The sequence below is a fragment of the Lacerta agilis genome, chromosome 5 (genome assembly GCF_009819535.1).
Source record: "Lacerta agilis isolate rLacAgi1 chromosome 5, rLacAgi1.pri, whole genome shotgun sequence".
NCBI classification, from domain to species: domain Eukaryota; kingdom Metazoa; phylum Chordata; class Lepidosauria; order Squamata; family Lacertidae; genus Lacerta; species Lacerta agilis.
The window spans coordinates 33,857,402-33,885,347 of record NC_046316.1 but is presented as its reverse complement, the minus strand read 5'-3'; the positions used below and the strand labels follow the sequence as shown (position 1 = coordinate 33,885,347).

Genomic DNA, 27,946 nt, shown 5'->3' with positions numbered 1-27,946 from the left:
CGTACTCCTTTCCCAATTTTGAACCAATCAGTTGTTCCATATCCAGTTCTAACTGTAGCTTCTTGTCCCACATAGAGATTTCTCAGGAGACAAATGAGGTGATCCGGCACTCCCATTTCTTAAGAACTTGCCATAGTTTGCTGTGGTCGACACAGTCAAAGGCTTTTGCGTAGTCAATGAAGCAGAAGTAGATGTTTTTTCTGGAACTCTCTAGCTTTCTCCATTATCCAGCGCATGTTTGCAATTTGGTCTCTGGTTCCTCTGCCCCTTCGAAATCCAGCTTGCACTTCTGGGAGTTCTCGGTCCACATACTGCTTAAGAATTTTAAGCCTTGTAGAATTTTAAGCATCCCCATTGATTGGTCCTAGATCTGCTTGTAGGACAGCCTCAATGGCCATGAATCTTACATCCAAATCCCATGTCCAAAAGTCATGGGTCTGGATGATACTGCTTATTCTAATCTAAATATGTCTTAGAATGACTTCAGCAAACTATTTTCATAGAACTAAAATAGAGAACACTATATTCTGCTATTGATTTTTTTCCCTAAGTTGTCTCTTTCTTGAACTTTTTCCAGTACAGGTATGAACTTGAGCAGAAGAATCTGCAAACAAAGCTGCTGGATTCTGGTGAAATAAGATAGTAGTGGCACAGGTGATCAACCCCCAGTTATCATGGCCCTGTAAGTTCCAATTGTTGGTTCCCCAGGATTTAGAAATCACATCACACACCCCAGGCACTTCAAATGGCAGCTGATGGTCTACCTCAGGGGTCAGCAAACTTTTTCAGCAGGGGGCCGGTCCACTATCCCTCAGACCTTGTGGGGGGCCGACTATATTTTTTAAAAAAGAAATATGAACGAATTCCTATGCCCCACAAACAACCCAGAGATGCATTTTAAATAAAAGCACACATTCTACTCATGTAAAAAACACCAGGCAGGCCCCACAAATAACCCAGAGAAGCATTTTAAATAAAAGGACACATTCTACTCATGTAAAAAACATGCTGATTCCTGGGCCATCCGCGGGCCAGATTGAGAAAGTGATTGGGCCACATCTGGCCCCCGGGCCTTAGTTTGGGGACCCCTGGTTTACCTCATTTCTAGGTGAAATAAAAGTCCTAACGGAGATACCAGAGACCCCGTGGCACTTTGAAAGAGAAGATTTCAGATAACTAGGAAGGGTCTTTTAAAGGTTCTGTTTGGAAATATCCAGGAATGGGGCCTGCTTAATATTGTATGGGTTAATACTCTACAATTGTGGGGCCACCACCCAAAATGCCCAGTATCATATCACACACTTTAATTACACTAGCTGCAGTGTTGTATTACTTATGACATTGTTTTTGTGTTGTTCCTCTAGAATGTTCTGACATCTTCAATTTATTGAATTTTATTGGGAAATAATATTTGAGCTTTGTATTGTGTTTTCAGTGGCTCCATTATTTACACTTTCACCAATAAGGTGATGCACATGTCCTGCAAACACTCAATACACTCATAATAGGTGGGACAAATGGTTGAATAGGTCCTAGATTTCTTAGGTTAGTCAGTTATAGAGGGACTATGTTACAATTTTATGCTTTTTCAAGATGTTAATTTGAAAACAACCAGTGTAAACAAAATGCTGAAATATTTTCTTTTGTTTCCTAAAAAAAAGGCCATTCATGAATCTGTGACTTAAGAATGTGCAAAATAATTTTCTGTTGTTTTGTTTTGTATTAAAGAAGGTCTGTGACCCCAGATTGACAGTGTTATGTTTGTCCATCTCTAGACCAATCTGTTCCAAAAATAAGTCTTCATGGGTTTTATCCTTCCTTGGGTCCAGGGCTTTTTTTCAGGTGGAACTCTCCAGAACAGCATTCCGGCACCTCTAAGCTGACCTTGGAAGTTTGAACAGAGAGTGACCAGCCTCAGCAAAGCCCCACTGTGCTTCCAGCTCACAAGGAGACCCTCCCCGGAGCCTGAAGGGAACATTCTCTGTGAGCTTTTCGTGAGCCAGAGACACAGCAGGGCTTTGCTGAGGCTTTTCAGCCTCCCAGCTAATAGCTGACACACGAGAAAGCTGTGCCTCAGCTGAGCAAGCCCCCAGCTGCTCCGGAGCCAGAGAGGCCTGGGGTGGGGGCTCCTTAAGTTGCTGTGCTGAGGCACGGAAGCCTCTCCATGCCCCATGCTCCAGCTCACACAAGGCAGAGGTGGGGAGAGGTTGCGGTGCAGCCTCAAAAAGCCTCTGGCTGGCAAGGGAACTACTCCCTTCAGCGCAAAGAGATCCTCATTGGGCTCTGTGGTGGGTCTTCTGCATTCTAGCACCTTTTTCTCTAAGGAAAAAAAACACTGCTTGGGAATATGAAAGGAAAGGCCACTCTTCGGATATATATTCCCTGCTCCAATATGTTGTATCTTCCATCCAAAGCTCATGTCAAGTCAGCTTGCCACATCCTGTTTTTGCTGTAAGTGAAGAAAGATACAAAAAAATTACAGAAGATTTAGTTGTTCCGTAGTCGGCATTAAGTATGTGTCACAGCAAAGATAGATTTCTCGTACCCAGGAATTTGAACCGTCCACATCAAAGAGCCAGGGAGGATCATCAATAGTACAAAAGTCTAATTTAAACATTAGATGTGACCTGCACCACCCTAATGGATGTTAAGCCTCAGGAGAGCTCCAAGCTATGTTCCCCTCGCCTCCCCAATTAATCTGGCAAGAAGTTGAAATGTTCTTCTGGCAGTGGATCTTAGTGGTTGCGCCAGTAGGAAGGGTAATCCCTTTCAAAAGGGTTTATTTTGTTTATTGTGGCTGAGGTAAAACAGAGCCTCAGTTGGTCTGAATTTGGCATTTGCAACAGAACACTTTACAAGAGAATCACTAGGAATGTAAACTCAGAATCCCAGCAGAGGTTTACAGGGAGAATTTCTGATCTCAAAAATCTTTGCGGTGTAACTGTTTTTGCAGCATAGCAATGGCAATCAGCTTCTGAGTAGAAACGTCTAAGGCTTCAGTGCTGAATACTGTGAAGCAGTTCCCACAGGGCCCAGTTTAACACACCCCTTCCCTCACCAGTAGCCTTGATGCATGGTGCAGCATTGTTATTCCATGTGCACCCCGAGGCTCAGGTAGAACATTCAGATTCAGCAGAAGCTCTCCAGGCTTTTCCTTCAAATGTTCCAGCAGCTGGTTTTACCTGGGTCCTTGGCATGCAGAAGCTGGAGAGAAAGTTGCACTGGTGAGGGTTGGCACCAGCACATAGCACCCTCAGGCAGTTGTGAGTGCCCTAACAAAGTCCACTGCTGATGCTTACCTTTGGCCACTCTTTAGCTGTTGTTTTCAGACCTGGAATGCCAGGCCGTCTAGCTATCCTATGAATTTCCCCCAGTGCCCTGGGGCAACAGTACAGCTGGGCCATTGTATGGCATTTAAAGGAAGCCTAACTCTGCAGCTTGGCCCTACCGGTACTTTGGAGTTCTGCCACCTCCAGGAAAACTCATAGGAGCTTGCTGATGGAGGGTGTCAGGAGCTGGAGCCAGGTGAAGGTCAGCAATAAAACATTAAAGCAGCCGATGTCAGTGACATTAACTCTTTATTCAAAGAAACAAAACAGTGCAGTCCTAGTGGTCACGGCAACCCTTTCCAGTAGGTCTTGCCCCAGTGAAGCAGTTATGAGGACTGAAGGTCCCCATTTTTCCACCACTCTCTAAGGCTCCATCCCTGGTTCCTTCCCCAGAATCCTAAGGCTTCCACATCTTGCCTCTTATTGCGCTGCCCTCTTCATTTCTGTACATGTTCTGGGAAACCAGGGGGAGGGGAGCTTGTCACAGCAGGAGGGGCAGACTCCCTAGATTCTTCAGCCACCTTCCTCATCTCTGTCTCCTGGCCTCACTCCTCTCCTGCCTCTGATTCTGGACTCCTCTCTGCTACAGTCTCTTCTTGCTCGCTAAACCCTGTTTCCTCTTCAGCTTCCGACACTTCCTCCTCCCAGTGCACCTTCTGAGCACTCATCGTCGTCACACCACCTGTCGCCAGGCTCTGAGCCTTCTTCCTTTGGGGGTTCCCTTGGAGGTTCCCCAGCTGGTGCCTCCTCCCACTCCTTGGCATCCGGCCAGTCCATGACAAAGAGGAGCATTGTTGGTGGAGGTAGACCACCAAAGGGCTGTGATACAGGTTTCAGGTTGGGAGCTTGCCATAATACTGAAGGACTCTAGGAGTCATTCTGCTCTCTGTGCACTCAGGATGGTGGATTGATTTTCGCAAAAGCAACTCTGTTGCACATTAAAGACAATCATGAGGTAGACAATATGGCACCCTCCAGGTGTTTTGGACCACAACTCCCATAATTGCACCCCACCAGCAATGCTGGCTGCCCTGATGGAAGTCCTAGTCCACAATATCTGGAGAGCACCATGTTGCCTATGCTTGGACTTTCACATTTACAGCCACAGGCACTTTTGCTGAATGACACTCATTTCATCTGAGAAAATAGGCATTAGCTTCATTAGCACCAGTTTAATCAGCAGATTAATCAATGGTGGGCAATTTTAATACAACTTAAGTGCAATTTAAGGACATGCCAATTTATTTTCCAAGGCTATTTTATTCTGTTATTATACTGTGATGGAACATGGAAAAAGCAAGATATTAAATATGACCTTTCCTCATACTAATGGATGGCAGCTTTTATTTCTAATTCTAAGTTATCTCACACTTTTCCCCTCAAAAATGACCCAATGCTCTTCTGTCAATTTTTTTATACTATGCAAATTTATGTACCGTATTTTTCACTCCATAGGGCGCACTGGACCATAGGGCGCACCTCGTTTTTAGAGGAGGAAACAAGAAAAAAAAATATTTTTCTGGCTTTCCTCCTCTAAAAGCCCTGTTTTTTTTAGGATCAGCTCAAATTTGTGCAGCTCTTTTTGCAAAGGGAAAAGCTCTGTTTTTTTGAGGATCAGCTCAAAGTTTTGCAGCTCTTTTGCAAAGGGAAAAGCCCTATTTTTTGAGGATCAGCTCAAAGTTTTGCAGCTTTTTTGCAAAGGGAAAAGCCCTGTTTTTTGAGGATCAGCTCAAAGTTTTGCAGCTTTTTTGCAAAGGGAAAAGCCCTGTTTTTTGAGGAACAGCACAGATTTGTGCAGCTTTTTTGCAAAGGGGGAAAAGCAAAGAGGAAAAGCCCCTTTTTATGGGGTTCAACTCACATTTCTGCAGCTTCTTAAGGAAAGGGAGCCGTTTCTACAGTTTCCAGGCAGATAATCTAATCAGCCAGTCACATGTCGCTGGAGAAACAAACAACCTCCTTCTGCAGCACATTCAACAATGGAGGCCTGGGCAAGGACAGGACTGAAAGGGAGCCAGGAACTCTTATCTCTCTCCCGATCTCTTGCTCATGAACTGCTGAGCGGGGTCCTTTCAACACCCCCTTTTCTCTTTGTGGGAAAAAAGTACGATCTGCTTTTGGCCCCTGGGCAATTCGGCTCCAGGGACCACCATTCGCTCCATAAGACGCACAGATATTTCCCCTTACTTTTTAGGAGGAAAAAAGTGTGTCTTATGGAGTGAAAAATACAGTATATAATGTTAGCCAATCAGTTAATTGGTTAAAAGACAGATGAATCTGCAATGGCACTTTTAAAATAAGTTGAACACCCTAGAAAATACCCCTAACAAAGTGAATTGAAACATTCTTATATACAAAGAGGGAGGTTTGGCTGGGTTTCTTGCTTTGATGTGTTTATTCCTCCATTAGTGTTGTAAATAGTTCAGCTGGCAGAGTAGTTGCCAAAAGCAATTATATTAACTCTCAGATGCACGTAATACCTAATTCCAGACAGCACTAGGATAGCCAATAATACTGTGTGACAGGTTTGGCCAATCAGAATCTTCTAATGTCTTCTAGATACTATTCATCATTATTTTAATTTAAGACATGCCAGGCAAGTAGGAATAAACTAAAACCATTTAAAATAATGCAAATGTAACAGTCCATCTACAGTCCATACTACTGTGTAAGTCATATAAAGAAGGAATAGTGATGACGACGACGACGATGATGATAATAATAATAATAATAATTTATTTGTACCCCACCCATCTGGCTGGGCTTCCCCAACCACCCTGGGTGGCTTCCAACAAATGTTAAAATACATTAAAATGTCACAGATTAAAAACTTCCCTAAAATGCCTTCAGGTATTTTCTAAATGTCAGGTAGTTGCTTATCTCTTTGACCTCTGATGGGAGGGCATTCCACAGGGCGGGTGCCACTACCGAGAAGGCCCTCTGCCTGGTTCCCTGTAGCTTTGCTTCTCACAGTGAGGGAACCGCCAGAAGGCCCTCGGCACTAGATCTCAGTGTCTGGGCTGAACGATGGGGGTGGAGATGCTCCTTCAGCTATACAGGACCGAGGCCGTTTAGGGCTTTAAAGGTCAGCACCAACACTTTGAATTGTGCTCGGAAACGTACTGGGAGCCAATGTAGATCTCTCAGGACCGGTGTTATGTGGTCCCGGCAGCCACTCCCAGTCACCAGTCTAGCTGTCGCATTCTGGATTAATTGCAGTTTCCGGGTCACCTTCAAAGGTAGCCCCACGTAGAGCACATTGCAGTAGTCCAAGCAGACGATAACTAGAGCATGCACCACTCTGGCGAGACAGTCTGTGGGCAGGTAGGGTCTCAGCCTGTGTACCAGATGGAGCTGGTAGACAGCCAAATTAACCTGCGCCTCCATGGACAGCTGTGAGTCCAAAATGACTCCCAGGTTGCGCACCTGGTCCTTCAGGGGCACAGTTATCCCATTCAGGACCAGGGGGTCCCCCACACCCACCCGCCCCTTGTCCCCCAAAAACAGTACTTCTGTCTTGTCAGGATTCAGCCTCAATCTGTTAGCCGCCATCCATCCTCCAACCACCTCCAGGCACTCACACAGGACATTCACCAACTTCACTGGTTCTGATTTAAAAGAGAGGTAGAGCTGGCTGTCATCCGCATACTGATGGACACCCAGCCCAAACCCCCTGATGATCTCTCCCAGCAGCTTCATATAGATATTAAAAAGCATAGGGGAGAGGACGGAACCCTGAGGCACCCCACAAGTGAGAGCCCAGGGGTCTGAACACTCATCCCCCAACACCACTTTCTGGACACGGCCCCAGAGAAAGGAGCGGAACCACTGTATAACAGTGCCCCCAGCTCCCAGCCCCTCTAGACAGTTCAGAAGGTTGTTATGGTCAATGCTGTCAAAGGCCGCTGAGAGATCCAGTAGAACTAGGAAACAGCTCTCACCTTTGTCCCTAGCCTGCCAAAGATCATTGACCAGCGCAACCAAGGCAGTTTCAGTCCCATGATGAGGCCTGAATCCCGATTGGAAGGGATCCAAATGCTCCGCATCCTCCAGGCGTGCTTGGAGTTGTTCAGCACATAGCTTGCTTCAAGTTATGAGGGCACATAACTTGAAGCAAGCTATACTGGGACATGAAATGGGTCTCATATTATATAGGGTCTTTTCAGTTTTGAGTAATTGTATGTACTCAAGGTGGTAAATGAAAAGTCATATATCAGCTTGCTGGGAAGCTTAGTGTAGGCAACAGGCTCTTTGCTTTCTGCCTAAAAGCATATTCCTCCCTTGAGTTCTGCTGGCCAGGAGGAATGATTTGAAGGCATGTGACTCTGTCTAGCTACTGCTGAGTAGGTAGCAGCAACACAGCTTCTGAGCTGACTCACTGTAGAGCACCACATATCAGGAGCAGTCTATCTGTGCTGTGTCAGTTTAGAATTTCAGCAGCAGTACTTACTGCCCATAAAGGAATACATTCGTTTTTGGCTTAGCCCAGATTTTACCAATCATTTCGCAAGTGGAACTGTTCTGGGATAATTGCTATTTTATACATTTGGAAACTTATCTATTTGGGAACTTGCCTTGGGCCCGGAAATTACTAGTTTACAGGATTGCTTTTGGGTGGGCGGGAGGAAATATTTCCTTTCTTCCAGGCAAAGAGGTGAATTGGAATACTGAAAGGAGCAAGCTAACGTCTCCAAGGAGTCGCCTGGCATCACTCCACCTTCTTTTGTTTCTAATGGCTGTTTCAGACCACCCTGCTGCAAGAAGTAACCAAGGTATGCCTCGTCAGGATTTGTACATCAAAGAGGCTGTATGGCAAACGCTCAAATTCATGATGAGAGGTGGAAGCTTAAGTCTTAATAGGTTTTGCAGAATGTACATGACGGCATTCTTCTTGTTGCCAGGCTACAGTAGCCACCTAGCTATTACAATAAGAGCAGCAGAAAGCAAAATGAATACAGTAAAATTCAAATTGAGGAAATACAGTGGTGAGTGGCTTTTTCAAGGGGATTGTACTCCAGAAGCTCAGGTGCACTACCATTATTCTTAGCCTGTGTTTAAGGGGTCTTGATTTAATGCATTGGCTGAACTCCACCTACAATATCAGAATGGACTGGTGGATGAAAATATCAGACTGGCCTGGAGAATAAGCAGGGCTTATTTCAGTTTGGTGAAAATCCTGGCTGTCGGTATGCCGTTCCACAAAAGAAAAAGCCACTGCTTTCCAAAGTGCTGAAGAGATCGTCCCTAATCAACCCTAGAATTTGCGAGAACCTGGCCCTGCTCCATGGATTGCTATCAGCTTGAAATGATGATGGAGCAGGATAAAGTCCAGGCTATGAGAAACCTCTGTGCAAGCACCTTTTTGAGCCGTTGCTGTTACTGTATATTTGACACCCCCCACGAAAAAGTATTAAAGGGAACAGGTACTTACGCAAGCTGTAGAAATTAGAACAGGAGCATACTGGTTTATTGAAAATGTGTGCAAGGAATGGTCCATGCAGGAAGCATCCTTCTTTTCCTGACTTGTCATCAGGCATGGAAATCAACAGCAAAGGGGAGCTGGGTGAGTCTGACCCCTCGCTACCAGATTCAGGAGAGGACAAACAACATGGAAAGGCTGCTGGATGCCTACCTGCTTGTGGGCTTCCCATAGTCATCTTGACAGCTACTGTTGCAAGCCAAATGCTGGCCTGTCAAAGAGCCCCCTTGTCTGATTCAGCAGGTCTCATGCAGCACGGGGGCTGGGACTGGATAGATCTGGGTGCTGCTTTCCTTTCTGTTCCTCCATCCTTTGTGGCCAAGGTATGGTCTGAAGTTCCATTCAGCATAAACACAGGACAATTTTCAGAATCCTGCATGCATTTCACTCTTCCATATGCTGGAACTTAGGATTTCTGTATTAATGGAATAAGGCTTGGTGCTGGCTGGGTTCCACAATGATGCAACGGTCCTGCAATGATGCATGCCCAGCTGCTGGTTCCCTTTTCTCGTCATAGCCATTCTGGTCCTTTGTAGGTGAAGCTGTACCTCTCAGTCCATGCCTAGCCAGTGTTGTGGCCTTTAGATGTCAATAGAAGCCAATACCTTCACTATTGGCCATGTTGCTCTAGGGCTGCTCTAAAGGGCGCCAGGTTCCCCATCCCTGTCTGTAGCCCAAGCTCTGCTGCGAGCCTCTGACCACATTCTGCCCATCCCCAAATCAATCCACTCTAAAGGAATAAAGCAGCATTCCCTTTTCAGCTTTGTATCTCCACTACTGTTTATCTGCCACTCTCCTGTCCTCAAGATTTCAGTCTCCCTGGCAACAGTTGCCTGGAGCTCCATATGTTCACCTGGCCCCTCTTGTCCATCACCTTCCACCCAGGTGAAGCTTCCCTCCTCCACCACTGTTGACTCACCACTGGTAGGGATTATAGCTGTCAACTTTCCCCCCTTTTTAAGAGAAATTCCCTTATTCCGAATAGGGTTCCTCGCAAGAAAAGGGAAAAGTTGACAGCTATGGTAGGGATGTTCAGGGGAAATTTGATTCAGTTCACATTCAAAGACAAATGCACCTAATGCACATTTCTGAAACATTATGGGAACGGCAAAACAGCTATCCTTTGAAATTCGCAATTCTCCAAATTTTGCAATGCGATTCTCCAGGCAAGCAATGCATGCAAAAAACCCCTCATAAACCAGGTAACGGGTGCATAAAAAAGCATATATTGGTGAAAATAACATACACCTCTGTGTTATATTAGGTGAAATGTTCTTTGCAAAAAATATGTGCATTAGACCAAAATGGATACAAAGCTGTAATTCCTGAACTGTACAGTTGATAAATGAGCAGGTGGCAACCATCTATGGCAGTGAGCCTGGCAGTAGATCCTTAGCACTCACAAGGGACTTCTGTGGAAACTGCTGCCAGTGTGACCTGAGCCTAGGAGCATTCAATCCAATCCATACCTGTTTCTCCAGCAGAAAAAGGAGAGGAGAGGAAATCAACCAGGCATCTTGACACGGGCCTCAACAGAAAGGTTGTCTTCCCCCAAAGATTTGGAGAGGTCACAGTGATTGAACTGACAATTGGGAAACCAGATTTCCACAGCTAAAGCTTGAGTGAGCCATTAAAAAAATCCATACAACCCACATAATCTTATAAACAGATTGATGACAATACAAAGCAGATACCCGGCTTGGCAGGAATGGGAATATAAGTTCATTTTTTTATTGCCCTGTAATAAAAATAAACTGTTGTAATGTTTAGACTTGTGGTTAAACCAGATTGTGGGAAGTAATCTTTTGGGCTTTGTGGTACTGGGCTGGAAAATATGAACAAAGGCATTGCGTTCTACTGCATAATGCATGGATATAGGGAGATGTGTGCAGAAGCTGGACACATGTGGGGCGGGGGTTAAATGAGGAAAAGTTGCAACATCTCATTGTCCTAAGACTCAGAGAACAGGCTTAAAGGGAATCCAGAGCCACTTATTACTCCGTTCCTTGCATCAGAAATGACTGCTGGTCAGTTTAGTGGACTTCAGGTCATTTGGCAGATCCAGTGACAGCAGAAGGCCATTTCTGGGCCACTTCCTGTTACTGAGTTTCCAGGTTAGTTGCACGCTTTCTCTGTTTGAGCAACATTCTACAGTGGGAAATTATTTATGTGCTGGTCATTTCTCTCTGCTCAACTACTAGTTGCTTGCTACCTCACTTGCCTGCCCTTGGCCGTGAATGACTGACAGGTTCACTTTCACCACCTCAATTCTATACAAGTCCCAACCTCCAAAAGAAGATGGCAAGAGCTCCCACCATGACTACCTACCTGCCATAGTGTTGGGCTTGCTTCCATCATGAGTTGCTGTACTCAAGTCAATGGATTGTGTAACCACTGCTTAACAACCCCGTAGTGATACATGGGGTGTCTATGCGTTCTGAACCACAGCCCCAGTAGAGGGCTCATGTGAGTAGTTGGGTGCAGGGATCCCAAAGGAGGAGGCCAAAAACACCAGAGTAATCAGTTCTAGTGCCTCATTTAAAAAAGGTGTAGACTTACAGCCTGACAGCTCTCCTCACTTGAACCCAGGACGGACACCACAGCTAGGAGATGGCTTGTCCGTACCCAAGCAAAAGTGCATATGTTCTTCATCCACTAAGCAACATATGTAACATGGCCTAGGACTTCCCATCGCTCCACCTGCCCAGATGAGGGCATGGGTGGCAAATACCCAACTCTTCCAGCTAGTTCCCATTTCTGGGCTCAGAACCCAGCACCCCAAGCCCACCAATAAGGATAACATGAAAGCAAGCCAATCAGCTTATATCAAAGCAAGTGAATATAAGCATATACTGTACAAGCTCATTGCTACAACAACTACCAATTAATTGTGGGGTTGTCTTGACTACCAAGATGGTGTTAGCAAAGCTCCCAGAACAGTTCACCTTTGGGTCAACATGCTACGAAAGGTGTTTGGCCATTTTCTACATAGGAGTACCCCTAGCCTCAACCTCAAGAGGGGAAATGAGGTTCATCAGCATGAGGTCCACTTAATAAAGGCCTACAGATACTAGATGTTCAGCTTGATAATAGCACTTCCTGCACCATTCTCTGTTGGTGATGTACATTCCTCTCAAATTCTGTGCCCCAACAACACTTCTTATCATAACCATATACTTTATTCTTATAAAGGAAAATAATTATATTGATGCCTGCTTACTGGCTATGGTATTCTATGAACCAATATTTTCCCTTAGCACCTGAATTAATGGAGTTATACTAAAGGCAAAATTGATCCATTCATTTCCTCTTGTCGTTATTATGCGCCTGAAGTTCGAAATGACAAGAGGATTATTTAAGTGCTTTCAATATCATCGTCATCATCATCATCATCATCATCATCACTATTACCCATAAGTGTGCACAATGCTTTAGAGTATGCAAGGGGACAGGCCCCTGCCCCAAAGAGCTTACAATCTAAAAATTGGCACAGGGGAAACAACAGAGCAAAAGGATAAGCTGAGACAAATACTGTGCAATTATTTGAGTTGCATGTGCTTTGGCTTGGTTACAGGCTTAGTTACAGCAGCAGCTGTTCCACTGGACCAAATGGCAAATGGTGGGCAATTTTGTAATTGTTTCTCCCAGCCTGTTTTTCTTAAAGAAGTGCAGCTGTAGGTGGCTAAAATCAGGAGCAGAGGAGCAGCAGCAATTGTCTGTTCAAAATTGTCGTCTTTTCACTTTGCGGGGGGGGGGGAATACAGGGAAAGGAAAGGGTTAAGCACCCTACCTTACTCTCTCTGATGCTCCACTCTTGATTTTTAGCTTTTCATGACTGCTTGTAATATTGTTGTTGTTGTTGTTGTTAAAACCCACTATCAGTAGGAAGAATCATGGAACTGCCCAACACATATCGTTTGTCCCTTTGTCTGATGGAGAGGACTCTACCAGTCCCAGTGACAGCTTCATTTTATGCAGTACTCAGTTCATCAGATTCTGTCACCTGGCCAGCAGGTTAGCTATGCTCCACTTGCCTAATCAGTAAAAATGATCCCTGTGTCAAAAGATCAAAAATCCTTCTGATGAATGATGCAGTGCCCAGGCAAAGAACCATTTCCAAAGGACTGATGTTCTGCATTTTTGGTTTTGAATTTTAAATTAAGGGATGTTAAGTTTAAGTACATTTATTATTGATCTGCAGCTCCTTGCACATAGAATGTTCTAAAGTCCAATAGTGCTTTAAATATCTTCTACTTATAAGAGCAATGATAGGATAACGGCAAAGATAAGAACTTAGTCCTAATTTGGGGGGGGGCGGGTTGGACATTGCCTTTTCTTAAACTGTGATATGGCAAATGTAAGTTTTAAGCAGCCAACGTCACAGTGCTTAATTCCTGGTAAAAGTAAGACAAGGGCTCAAGCCTTGGATAAAACATCCTTGAGAAACCTCTCCAATCCCCAATGCTGAAGGCTCCTTCTTCAGTGGTTAGGCAAATGCACACCCAAAATGCTCAGGGGCACTTGCATATATTCAGATGTCCTAGGGCATGGGTAGGCAAACTAAGGCCCTGGGGCCGGAGCCAGCCCAATCGCCTTCTAAATCCAGCCCACAGACAGTCCAGGAACCAGCATGTTTTTACATTAGAATGTGTCCTTTTATTTAAAATGCATCTCTGGGTTATTTGTGGGGTATGCCTGGTGTTTTTACATGAGTGGAATTTGTGCTTTTATTTAAAATGCATTTGTGGGTTATTTGTGGGGCATGGGAATTCGTTCAGTTCCGCCCCCCCCCAAAAAAATATAGTCCAGCCCCCCACAAGGTCTGAGGGGCAGTGGACTGGCCCCCTGCTGAAAAAGTTTGCTGGCCCCTGTCCTAGGGTGAAGCCTTGGCTTCAGAAACAGATGCTGAGGCAGCGACTTTACGTAGATTAAGCCCCACTCCTTTGCCTCTTTCTAAGGATGACACAGCCTACCGCAGCAAATAAACAAGTTTTCAAAATAATATGCAAATTGGTTTGCTTCAAAGGCTGGCTGCCGTACATTAGCAAGACAAAGATGCAAGGGAGGTTTAAAAAGGGATTTTGTCTGAGAGCAAAAGAGCATTTTCTTTCTCAAATGACAGTTGTAGGCATTCTTGGTAATAGGCTCCATGTGTGCCTGTTTGTCTAGCCGTGACCCGAGCTTGTGCGAGAAAAGCAAACCCACAAGACAACTGTTCCTTTTGCTGTGGTGGCTTTGGACCGTGTCACTTAATTTCTTCTCGCAGCCGAGAGTGACTTTCCTCTTTTTCCTGTCACTTGGCTTATGCAAAGAAGAAAAGAGGGGAGGGAGCCCCAATTCCCAAAGGACATTTTTACACAGGTGGAGGGATCTAGTCAAAGATGACCGATCTCCCCAGCACACACACGCGCGCACACACAATCCACCTCACGCCCACGCACCCACCCACCAGCAAAGCATAATGTTGTGCTATTTTTGGTAACAAGAAGAGGGCCTCCCCTCAGACGAGAGGGAGAGAGAGGGAGAGAGAGAGCGCCGTGTATTTTCTCAGTTGCGTCACTTTGCAACCTAAAGCTGTGTTGTGCTCAGTGTTTCTTTGCGGTGATGCAAGCCCTCTTCTGCTTCTACAGCTGGTTGGATTTTCCTCCTCCCTGCCTTCACAGCACCTCGCAGGTTCCCTCTGTGAGAGCACTACGCTGCTTGAGTGAATAAAAAGAAACATACAGCTCAGCTGCAGGTTTTCCAGCTACAAAAAAAGAGAAATAGAGAGAGAGAGAGAGAGAGAGAGAGAGAGAGAGAGAGAGAGAGAGGAAACATTCAGAGGGAAAGAGAAAGAAAAGGGCTGGAGAAAGAGAGAGAAAAATATTGCTGTGTCTTAACAAGAAAGACATTCAACGGCTGAATAAAAAGGTGCGGGGGGGAAACCCTGTTCATGTTTTGGGATATCATTCTTTCAACTGGCTGGAACCAGAGTGGATCAAAAGAATGGGAAATGCCAGCAAACCCTTTAGAAGAACTGCTTCTTTCCTATGCTTTTTCTCTGTACTGTTGCTGACTGAAGGGAGCAAGACAGGGAAGACAACATGTCCAGCTTGGTGTATTTGTACCAAAGATAATGCTTTATGTGAAAATGCCAGAGCTATTCCGCGCAGCGTTCCACCTGACGTTACCTCACTGTAAGGGCTGTAAGCATTTGGTTCTTTTAATTTCTGTTTTAAAATTGAGCCAGCATGTGTGGTGTTTTCAGTGCAGACTGAGGGGTGTCTGCAGTCGTGAATACCTACAGCATTCAAAATCCGGGAGCCGGGCGTTGAGGGGGGATGTGCTTAATGTTGTTCTTTCTGAATGCAGCTAGAACATCTAATTTATTTCTTTTTCTGAAACTTGTAGCATCCATTTCCCCTTTTTTGTGGAAATAACGTAAATCCTAGTGACGATGACAAGAAATGGTCCTTTGAAGTGGTAAATAACTATTCCGGGAGCTCACATTAACATAAGGTCTGTTTTCTTTTCCTTCTAGTTCCTTTGTGAGATCGGCTTTTACTAAAATCCCAGAAAGGAGTTTTGTCTTCTCACCATCTCTGCAACTTCTGTGAGAAAGATTTATATCATGTTATGAAACATGTGTATCTAAAGTAACGGAGCTTTAGTACTTGTTTTATAAGAAATAGTGCAGATCAGTTATGTAACAAAGTGCACCCTAGCAATTCCAGTAAAGGTAATTAAAGGTGTGTCATGCCTAGTTGGGATGGATATATATATATATATATATATAAACTTTATCTGCCTCTTTAATATTTGTTAATTGCTGTTATCTTTATCACTATTATCTTCATTGTGCTTACTTGGCAATATTATTTGGCTAGGCTAAATTTAGATGCCTGATTATAATTACATTCCCACATTGCATTCCTAAATCACATGTATTGTACTTCAAAGGCCTGACTATACTAATGGGTCATCATTATTAATTCCCCACACTTTTAAAATTTGGTACTGGTGGATGTTAAAGTCTAAGAGTTGTTGCTGACTAAATAGACAGGCTTTTTTCGGAATCGAGACCTGAATTTCAATGGGACAATTCTGCAAGCAAAACCCGTAACGTTTGCTTGGGTAGAGGTTTAGCATTTCCCACAGACATTTCTTTAGGTAGGTACTGGATTTGTCCCCTGTTCTCCATCACAACAGAGACCTGGAGAAAAACTGAAGTCAGTTGATGTTTTGTGCAGTAGGGATAGCTCAGAAAGATGTCTGTTTTGAATGTATACTTTGTGTGAAATAGAGACACCTATAAAGGATGGCCCTTACATATCACTGATTTGGTTCAGAAACCTGTCGAGAAATCTTTTCACTCATTTTTTAAAAAAGAAAATTGTGTGTGTACATGATGGTAGCATAAATGAGATGAGTCAGTCCAGGGCATAATTTTCCTTGGCTACTAAGCATTACCTTCTGTTGGAACATTACATCTATTCAGTTCAAATGCTGATGCCCTGATAGTTGACACTATGACCCTTCCTGTTCTTGTCTACTGTCAAGGGAGCTGATAAGAAGGCATGCGCACAGCGAGTAAGGTTTTGAATCCAGGACAAATGAGTAAATATAGTTACCATGGAAACCTTTATGTTGTCCCTGTACACAGTATCCCACACAAGCTTTTTTGGAGTAAGAGCATATTACAAAGAGAGAGAGAGAGAGCGAGTCAAAATTCACACATCATCTGTGCTGGGGAAAAGAGTCTGTTGCGGTTTTTGTATTTGGTCGTTTGTGTGCCCATAAAGGGAAAGGCACATCATGAGTTTGCTATTTAGCTGTGAGATACCACCTGCACTGCCATCCGGCTATGTGGTGCAAAGAACATGCAAGGTGGCCCATCTCAGCAGGCTTTTCAGCGAGGCGGCATGTTTCCTTGACTCACAGTGTACTGCTCTGAAGACCCTTTTGCAGGTGGAAAAGCAGCATATACATTTCAGTATAAACAAACCTGCTCCATACTTTTCAAACACCGAGAGTCCAGAAGCTCACTTACAAACCTAGAAGCACAGATTTCAGCTCCAGATGTATGTGTATTGTAATAACAGTGGTGCTAGAGCAATGCAAGATAACTGTAACTAAGAGTGTTACAGTCTCAGGGCCATGGGTTCAATCCCCGCATTGGGCAAAAGATTCCTGCATTGCAGGGGATTGGACGAGATGACCCTTGTGGTCCCTTCCAACTCTACAGTTCTAGGATTCTAGGAGTCACCAACCTTTTGGGGCTAGTGAGCATATTTGCACCACACTGCAACCTAGTTTAGAATGTTTATTTTGTGTCTAATTTCAGCTGGGGAAGGGACCAGGTCGGTACCAGAGAAGGCCAAACATGTGACACACAAATTCTCATCTTCACTATTTTTTCTTCTTCTAGAGCTAATGCCATACAGGTCTTCTTGACTAAAATTATTTCTGGTCAGTTAGACCATTACCTGTTGGAGATATTTTGGAAGGCCAGGTCACTTGTCAAAAGAGAATAGGTTTAGGTCCTTTACAGGTAACATAAACATTGTGGCTTTCAAATCCTGTAGTATACAGTAATGTATAGAGAAATGTCATGATACCTTAGAGATTGTAGCTTGAAGTCTGCCAAGTGGGATGCATTTCCTGAGTAATAGGTAGAAGATATAGCCAGGAGGGTAGGAAGCACAATGCCAAGGGCTGTGTTGGAAGTACGTAATGCAACATACATAGACAGCCAATCTGCATGCTTAGTAGCATTACTCTGTGATCTCCTGACAGAGCCCCTAGAGCTGGAAGGATTCCAAAAGATTGTCAGGACTAAACTCCAATTGTAAGATTAGACCATCTGCATACCAACCCTGCACAGATCACCCCACACAACCCATGGGTGAACACAGAAGGGTCCCCACAGAACAGATAGCTCCAGAATGTGACCCAAACCATGAGCCCTGGCTACAATCAAGCTAAACTGGTAGGCAGAACACAGCTTCTCCTGCAACATGTTCAGAACAGAAATGGTGACAGGGATTCAGGGAGTTTCTTAGTGCACAGTGGAGCTATACTGAGCCCATTCCTCTTCTGCTTGCACCACTCTGCATTGCTCAGTTAGCTGCTGATGAAATGTAGGAGGCCTTTCGGTGTGGTCTCTGATGCAGAGCAAGGATCTGTGGTCACTTCCAGTTGGCCTGTTTATAGAAAATTAATCCTGATTGGTTTGCTGGGAGGCTAGATGACGTTGAATCAAGCTAGTGTTGTCCCACACTTTCTAGTGCTTTCCCATATCACTTTCCTTATTGTGCAAAGTCCAGTTTTTTTTTGGGGGGGGGAGGCAGGGTTGTCACACAAGAGGTCCAAAACAGTTTTAACTGTGCAACCTGAACTTGCTGGAATGTGATTGAATCCCACCCCAATATACCAATAATCTGGAAGCAAACAGGAAACAAGGGAAGGCCCAACCAGTGCACCCATAGAAGGGTTTGGGCACATGAATAGTGGTCGTTCAGTCCCAGCAAGGCTTTCCAAATGGAAAAAAGCACTGAGTCAGGCATTCATTACTCTCAGGATATAGGCATATGCATCATTCCAGCTGGAAAAATGGACATTTCCCTCTGTTTTTACTTGTTTCCTTGCCCCTCTGGTTCTACTGCCCTCAAGAGGTCTATTCATCTTGCTCTTTCTGCTCCAGCATCTGTAGAGACATCATAATAATTATTTCTGTGGGACTCCTCAGTCAGAATGCATTATGGAAATTAGTCACACACGTTACATACTTTTCACCCATTGTGAACCTAGAATATATACAAATCCCCATACAGAATGTCCCCTACTATCTAATCTATTGAATCATGAGCCCTATTCCTGTGTTTCTCACATGCAAATCCAGTTTGTGGGGAGGACTGTGCTCCATAGCCCTTCCTCCTTGTGTTGCTTTGGCGACCTGCAGCTGGTCTGGGCCCCCATCCCATTCCAGCTGTAGCACTGTCGAGGCAGAGATGGGGGCCAGGCAGGTAACGGGGGGGGGGGTCTGCAGGAAAGAGTTTAAATGAGACCTGGATAGGCCTGGATAGCAATGGCAACAAACTGTGAGGAAGGGGGACAAAACCAGCTGTGGTAAGTTTAAGGTTGCGGGGGGGGGGAAAGATGGCAGTGCCTCACTACATGTTTCTGGGGGCTGTTGGGAGCCTGGGCAGCTTGGTGGGGGGGGCGTTTTAGAGGAAGGTTAGGTGTGGGGGGGCATGTTGGAGAAAGTGGTGCATTAGGGCCTGGCCATTTTCATTTGGGGGGGGGGGGGTTCTGTATCTAATAATCTTCTTCCTCTTGGAGATGCTGTGGAGGGTGGGGTTTTTTTATTTTTAGGGGTTTCCTGGAAAAGCTCAACAACTTTGGGGGGTGTCAGTAATTCTACTATTGAAATATGGCAAGCCTAAGTAGTATAAGCCTTCAGGTGCTGCTGGGCACCCAACTGGCACACGGGGCCAAGTTTCACTTCCTCCAAGTCCTGTAGAAGATGCCATGCCAATCATATCAGACAAGGTATTCTCCGAATAAGAGCAATTAGTAAATACTCGTGGTCCAAGGAAAATTTTAAAGGTAAAATAAATTAATTATTCCAAACCCTTGTCATATAGTTTTAAAGACTGAACCGTACATTGAGTTGCTTCGTAGATGCTATGGCCAGTCGGCTACGCAAATAAAGTTTGAATTGAAATTGAGTTGCTTCTAATCATTACCCAAGTGGAAGGCAGCTTATACAAGAAACTTTTCCCATTCTGTCCTGCCCTCTAAAAAGCCTTTCAAGAGAGTTGGAGGGCCTCCCTGAACAGCCACATGGAACTATCATGCAAGAGGGGAACCACCTGGAAGCTTGTGTGAACAGAGATATTTCATTAAGCCTCACCTACACAGCCACATGGACCACTACTGCAGATAACATGAAAAATATTTACCATAGTAGCCATATTTACCTTTGAGAAACAATTAAAATACTCATTGATCTCTTGATTCCTTGTGGGTTCAGAAACATATGTGGATCTGAAAGAGTTTCTTCATTCATTTTACAGTGCAATACTCATAAATAGACCTCATTGAAAAGGGCATTGAATAGGGCATCCTTTGTGGAAAGTGGGCGTAGGATAGCAGCTTACTTAGGGCTGCCATAAGTTTGCGGACTTTTGCCAAAGCGGACATATGACAAGCAAGCTGATAATTTTCCCGGGGGAGATGTTGTTCTTTGTGGAATACGGCAAGTAAATTGGAAAGCCTGTTCCATTCATAAGCTCCCATGTGCAGCTGAGAGCACAGATGAAGCTCTGGAACTGGGGCCACTTATGCAGACTTCACGTGCCAGAAACAAAACTTGGAACATCCAATCAAGGCCACAGTATATTTTTGCATGCACAGGTAATGATATCAGATGCGCACTGAGCAATAGTGAGAAACCATTTGGAAACTCCATCATTTCAAATAGCCACACATTTATAGATTACTACTAGCCTATTTCCCAAAGGTTCTAATGAACTTATGTCAGTTTTCCTGCTTAGGATCTGGGCGTTGTCTGCTTTTGTATTACAATATTTGCCTTGGGTTGTTCTTATGCAGGACATGGAATATGCCTCCTGAGATCTGTGGTTCCTCATCTTTAACTTTAACCAAGAACCAGCAAGGTGGTTTTTAAACATCTGTTCTAACAACATGTCACTGTTTAGTTATTTTTTGCTTTATATTTCTTTATACAGGTTATTTACAGCAAATACATTTGATGTCATTAGCGGTGATGCCTTCATGGGCCTTCCTCATCTAGAATATTTGTGAGTTCAAAAAATAATGTGAAAGATTTCTTGAGAGTGTTGCGTGCTTGAGATAGAGAGATTCCTTTGACCAAGCTGCCTTTATGACCCATTGCAGGTTTATAGAGAACAACAACATCAAGTCTCTTTCAAACACTTCCTTCCGAGGACTGAAATCTTTAATTCACCTGTAAGTAAAAGTGTTGGTTTTATTCCTTGCCATCTTTACAGAACTATGTCAATAACATATTTCTTTTGAAGTTGTTAACCAGCTAAAGGTTTCGGGGGTTGATTACCTGTTTTGCCATTAATCAATTGATTATACAATTAAACAGGCAATGGCCTAATGTATCATTTAATAATTCAAACCCTGTTCTGTGAGTAGTGTTAGTATCTGCAGCTTGGATCCAAGGAATCAAGAAACTGCTTTGCATATCCAAGGAAGCTTTGAGCTTGTCTTTTGTTTCACCCCCTGAACTGCCCTTCATGGCAAGATTTTAAACTTAAGGAAGGTTCAAAAGCAATTTGTGATATTGTGGAGGTGTGCCATGCAGTGGGGAAAATTAAACAATTCCACTGGGTATGCCCAAATCCTTGGGTAATCCTAAAGTAACTCTTTGGATCTCAGCCAGTGTGATCCAGGCATTAAATTTTATGCATAACATATTTTGCATACATGAATGAAACTATCAGTCTCTTGGCATGCCTCATGGTTTGCAATTTAGAGAAAAGTGAATAACACACAATAAAATAGCACATTTTCTTCTTCTCCACCCACCAGCAACTTAGCCACAGAAATACTTTTAAAACTTCACCCTAAAATGAAAATTGTGCAAATCAACAAGCGTGGAATGTTGGTGTTGTGCATGGGGTTCATATCTCTTGGATTGAATCTAAAGGGGAAAGGGCTAGTACATAGTGATATTTCACAGTCAAATTACCACCATTAGCAGAAACCAAATTTATCTATACTGTAAATTATACGTGAAAAATGCCTTCTCCAAATAAGGTTACTTTCAGAATATGGGAATGCACTGGAACTACCACCCCCATCCCCACCCCTGGAATATGTAGTTCAAAGTCTTCTTTTTTTTAATTGAATCATGCATAAGTAATATAAAATAATGGAAATTTTTGATATGAAAACAATATTATTTATTTAAGACATTTATATACCGCTTAGTTATTCACATTTCTAAGTGGTGTACATAAAAACAATACACAGAAAACGGGACAGTAAAACAATATATACCATAATAAAATGACATTTTTATTGTTGTTGTTAAATTTATATCTACATCACATACATACATTGAATGATCACAGGGTAGTGTATGATTTAAAACCAGCAATAATAATCCTCTCTCTCTCTGTGTGTGTGTGTGTGTGTTTGTGTGTGTGTGTGTAAACATAATAAAATTAGGCTCATATTAGTCAATGAAACTAATTGGCACAGTCCAAGAATCTAAAAAATAGGCATATCCTGATGCCTCATCTTCTTCCAAAGGTCCAAGTAAAAAAAAAAATCATCTTTAAAAGATCCAAGAAAGACAGTATTGAGGAGGGGAGAGTCATATTTCCAGTGGGATGGCATTTGATTATGGAACAGGACTTGTGGTCAGTTCAATCCCTGCCTCATCCCATAAATATATTATCAGATATATCATGTTCAAGTACAATGTATATAGATGTAATCAGTAATCCTGTGGTCCTCCAGATGTTGTTGGCCTCCAGTTCTCATCAGCCCCAGCCAGCATAACCAGTCAGCTGGGACAATGGACATTGTAGTTGAAAAACATCTGGAAGGCCACAGATTCTCCATCCCTGACAATGAACTAATAAGCGGTGTGTGTGTGTGTGTGTGTGTAATCCTTGCGCCCCTCCTTTCCTTCTTTTCCAGCATGGTCACAACAAACAGATCAGAAGCTTTCACTGCTACCAAACGAGGTTCCTTATTACATTGACTAAAACTATGGTGTGTTCAAAGAACCCAATATTAAACAAACCATAGTTTAACAAGTATCTTCATGAATTTCAGACATAAAGAGTAACTCTAGCTAATTTTAAAGTAGAAACAGAGATTTCTGATCTCTTCTTCAATGCACCTTGAGAGGAGGGAGAAGCGCATGAGTTTGAGGCTCAATGCAGTTTGTGCCTGTAACACTAATCCATAGTTTAGCATTAGGTCTGAACTGGGCCATTATATTCATGTACAGCACAGCAAATAAATTTGTGATAATGATGCCTATTAAACTGTTCTGTGAAATTACAGCAGCTGATTAATTTAGTTCCTGACACACTAGTTTCATTCAAATGAACTTTTACATAGAAGTATAATGATTCAAGCAGCTATTAAAAATATAATTATAAATTGGCTTCTTGACAGCAGAGAGCCATTTAATACTAAATATGCTTCAGACAATTTGTTTTCAACAGAAATGGATTTTAAAAAAAAAGTGTAGCAGCTTTGATTGGTTGAATATCACTTGGTGGGCAGAAAGGGGGCAGAAATTTGTATTTATGCATGGGATGAAAACTCTTTCTTGACATTGATTGTTGATGGTGTTTGCTTAATATTGTGCAAGTCACCCTGGCTTGTTTTGGATTGTTGTTGTTTCTCAGTTGAGGGGTGGGATATATTGAACAAGATAAATAAAATAACTTTGCATCTTTGAAAGTCTTCAGAACAATTAAAAGAAAGCAAAAAGTCATAGAGTTTGTCAAAATATTGACAAGGCATGGGAAATCTTCACATTCAACAATTGTTTTGGAGTGCAATCGGAAGTGCAGACATGATATTTTAACAAAGAACTGTTAAATAATCCTTTAAAGAGAAACACTTCTTGTCATTTGCAGAGCACTCCTTAATTGTTTGCCATAGAAGTATTTGATGAAACAGATTAGAAATGAATGAAAGGATGATCTTGTGCTAAGAATAAAACATTTTCTTTTGCAGGAGTCTTGCAAACAATAATCTCCAAACCCTCCCAAAAGACATATTCAAAGGCTTGGATTCTTTAACAAATGTGTAAGAAAGCTTCTTCATTTTAACACTATGATTTAAAAGACAAGAGATCAATGCTCACTAGTAATTATTACAGAATAAGTACAGGTCTGGCCACTCATTAGGTGGGCATGGTGTGACAGATGTATTAAAACCATTGCTGCCAGTTGCATTGTCAATTTACATTCAGGCACCAACTGGTTCCATTAGGAGATATATTTTGCCTGTTACCAAACATCTCTCCAACCTACCAATTCTTTAAAGCTTCAAAAATGTGTAACAAGATAGAAACGCAGTAAGCAACAGCAAGGACGAAGCTGCTGCCTAATTGTTCAATTGGCTGCATAGCAAGCAAATTACTTTGTTTTGAACCAAACCTTTCCAATAGAGGAAGACAGTGACTGGAACACTGTCAAGGGTATTAGCAATGTTTGTGTAATTCCATAGCCGAAAGCTGACATTTGAGACACAGTTGAAACACCCTGATTATATACAGGGAAAGTTGAAAAATGGGATTGACTGTGTGGCATCAAGTCTCCCTTATCAGAGAATAATAAAATCATATAGAGTTGGAAGGGACCCTGATCTAGTCCAACCCCCTGCAATGCCGGAATCCCAACATGCAGTCCTCCATCCATTTTTTTAAAAAAGTTTATTTTTATTAAAAGATTTTCATGTATAACAAAGGTACATATAGGCCTATAACATCTGTTTTCAGTTAAAGTCTTTTCTACACATCAGTTACATTCAGTGTGAGACATTACTGTCCTAGGCATTGTGAGGTTGGCTTACACTGTATCCCATCCAATTTGAAACCATACCAGACACTGCTTAGCTTTGCAAATGTGCTGGCAGTTTTATTGGTGCATTATTAGGAGGGCATAGTCATTGGTGAGAGCAAACCAAGGTATACCTGCAGTAGAGATGAGGCTTGGAGAGGGGAGGACATTTTCAGTGGCAGCCAGGAGCATCCCTGTGCTTGCAGAGTATAAGCTATATTTACTAGGATCTATAAAGTGGTGGCACCTACACTTTGGAACTCCTTGCCTGTTGATATCAAGCAGACGCCTTCACTATACTATTTTTGGCACCTGCTAAATGCATTTTTGTTTAGATAAGCCCATGCAGGTTTCAAGAATACAGATGTGTGTTTTTTTAGTTTATTGCTGGTTTTAATTTTCTGAATGTTTTAATTCTTTTAACTAATTCTTATTTTCCTTTTGTATGCCACTTTGAAGATTATTATTATTTTGCAATTAAGCTGTATATAAATTTTATGGATTAAATAAAATAATAGATATGAGTGAAATAAAATGGGAAAGTAAAGCATCAAGAGGCCATACTGAGAGCAGTGAGACTTAACTGGATGAAAAGGGGATTGCAATATTTGAACACACTTACAACCATATCTGCAAATAAGTAAGAAATGCTCCCTCCTTAAGCTGCTCTATGACCGTAATAAAGTGTTGACTGACTGATAAGTAAGAAATGGAAAATTAATGTTTTAAAAGCACTTGTACTGCACCTACAACCCCCGCCCCTCCTTTCTCCTCCCGACAGGGACCTTAGAGGTAATGCATTCAAATGTGACTGCAAATTGAAGTGGTTGGTTGCATGGGTGAGCAGAACAAATGCAACAGTAGAGGACATTTATTGTGAAAGTCCTCCGGAATATAAGAAGCGAAAAATCAACAGCCTCTCTCCCAATGAATTTGATTGCATTATTACAGGTGAGCGTTCTAACTGCCTTCCATTTACTGCATTGATGGCATATTTTTCAAGTCACTCTCGCCATATGCTATAGGATGGGGATGTATGGCACACCCCATGGGACATGTGTCCTAGCTCTACTGCCAGCTCTGCTAACCCTATTCAAGCCTCACCTTTAGGTTCTGGGGCATGCCTAGCACCTAAAAAGGGGATTGGGTGTACAGTGGTACCTCGGTTCTCGAACTTAATCCACTCCAGGAGTCCATTCGACTCCCGAAACTGTTCAAAAACCAAGGCACAACTTCTGATTGGCTGCAGGAGCTTCTTATACTCAAGTTGAACGTTCGACTTGTGAAAAATGTTTGCAAACACTTCCAGGTTTGCGGAGTTTGGGAGCCGATTTATTTGACAACTATGCCATTTGGGAACCAAGGTACCACTGTAGTTAGAATGATTCCTTCCCTCCCCATGCCCATTCCCTGCCTTTAGAACACCCCATTTGGGGCCATATGTTGGTATCTCATGCCTGCTGATATCACATGCCTGCTGAGCTGCCCACTGGCATGTGGACATGGTTCTGCTAGCATGCAGGTTTTCTGCCGGCGTGACACCTTGTCCACCAGGCTGTGTGTTAACTGCCCCCTCCCAGCTCCTCCCAGGTGATACTTTGGATTTCTCTGGTTATTCTTCAGTTCTTGAGCTTTTTAAAAACAACAACAACAACAACCAAGCACCCACGAAACTTTGCTTCCACTCAACAACCATTCATTCCAGTAAAGAACTGAGTAACAGCATTGAAACTTTCTGCGTTAGGTAATTTGCCCAGGTTAACAGCAACAAGGGACTTTAGAAAGTAACCACTGTCTGGGAACAGGAGTGCCAGCTTGGCCCTGTGACTGTGGGTGCTTGGGGCTGTGAGTGCCAAGCAGTGTGCGTGGCCCTGGTGCAAAAATGTGTTGGTGCCCAGCCCCTTCATGGAGAATTTTGTGGGTGCTTGAGCACCCAGGGCCCCAGGGAGCTGGCACCTATGTATGGGAACCCTTTTAAAAATAATAATAATAAAATAAATGAGCATGTCTCCTTTTGGTGTGCCTTTTTTGCAGAATTTGTTGTTTTTCGGAAACTGCCTTATCAGTCACTATCGGTGGACACATTCTCGTTTGAGAATGATGAGTTTGTTGTCATTGCCCAGCCTTTTACTGGAAAGTGTATCTTCCTTCAATGGGACCACGTGGAAGGGACTTTTAGAAATTTTGACAACATTACAGGTATGAATGATTCGCCTCCACAGACATTGTGATGCTACCTGATCTAAATGTCAGTTGGCGATGAAGCAATCTTTTATCTCTTTTATACTTGTTTTTTTATCCAGGGACATCAGTGGTTGTATGCAAGCCTGTCATTGTCGAGAGAAACCTATACATCATAGTTGCCCAACTTTTCGGCGGCTCCCATATATACAAAAGAGATGTTAATGCAAATAAATTCACTAAAATTCAGGATATTGAGATTCTCAAAATCAGAAAGCCTAATGACATTGAAATATTCACGATGGCGAAAGAATGGTATTTTGCAATAGCAGACAGTTCAAAAGCTGGAATCACCACTGTTTACAAATGGAATGGAATAGGATTTTACTCTGACCAGTCTTTGCATGAGTGGTATAGAGATACTGATGTGGAGTACCTTGAAATAGCTGGCAAACCTCACTTGATCCTGTCCAGTAGTTCTCAGCACCCTGTCATATATCAGTGGAACAAAGGAGCAAACAAATTTGTTGACCCTGTTGACATTCCAGATATGGAGGATGTTTATGCCGTAAAGCACTTCACTGTGAAAGAGGACATTTATGTTTGTCTAACAAGATTCATTGGCGATTCCAAAGTAATGAAATGGGGAGGTTCGAAATTTCTGGATTTACAAAGGATGCCGTCTAGAGGGTCAATGGTATTCCAGCCTCTTCAGATAAAGAATTATCAGTATGCTATTCTTGGAAGTGATTATTCATTTACTCAAGTCTATTTCTGGGAGGCAGGAAAGGCGAAATTTGTGAAGTTTCAGGAATTAAATATACAAGCTCCAAGATCTTTCACACACATTTTTGTCGACAAGCAAGATTTTCTCTTTGCCTCAAGCTTTAAAGGGAATACAGTGATTTATAAACATATCATAGTGGACCTAAGTGCGTGACACAGAGATTTTTGGAATTTGTTGTGAGGCTTCCTCCAGTGATAACAAGGACCTAATGAACTAAATGCATGATGATGATTCTCCTTTACTTCCAGTCTGCGGAATGCCTTTAATGGATCAGATTGCTAGAATCAAATACTACAAGTATCTTCATCCGTAAATGTCATGTCTAGTGCTTTTGGGAATTGCTTTTTTTTTTTTAAGAAAAGACAAATTAAATCATTAATTATTCTTTGCAGTCACAATGGCTTGGATCCAAATTTAGTCACACTTAAAGTAGACCCATTGATATCAATGGTACATAGTACAGTGATGAATAACTCAAGTCCCACTGATTCCAGTGGGTCTAGTCTAAACATGACTAAGGCTGCATACACACCATACATTTAGAGCACATTTAAAGCACATTCCCCTCGCCCAAGAATCCTGAGAACTGCAGTTTATCTTTCACAGA

General features: G+C 42.8%; 1 protein-coding gene across 5 annotated transcripts; it reads left to right on the top strand.

Moving 5' to 3' along the window:
• Window positions 1-646: 646 nt before the first annotated feature.
• On the top strand, window positions 647-27,946 carry LGI1 (leucine rich glioma inactivated 1). 5 transcript variants are annotated; one of them, XM_033149256.1, is made up of 8 exons: window positions 647-682; window positions 15,326-15,397; window positions 20,538-20,609; window positions 20,707-20,778; window positions 23,545-23,616; window positions 25,153-25,322; window positions 26,406-26,570; window positions 26,675-27,946. In XM_033149256.1, exons 1-8 carry the CDS (start codon window positions 675-677, stop codon window positions 27,490-27,492), a joined length of 1,449 nt encoding a protein of 482 aa, XP_033005147.1. In that variant the 5' UTR covers window positions 647-674; the 3' UTR covers window positions 27,493-27,946. The 5 variants fall into 5 exon arrangements, with proteins under 5 accessions (XP_033005147.1, XP_033005148.1, XP_033005151.1 ...); XM_033149260.1 differs by lacking the exon at window positions 647-682 and adding an exon at window positions 14,630-14,981; XM_033149259.1 differs by lacking the exon at window positions 647-682 and adding an exon at window positions 14,658-14,715.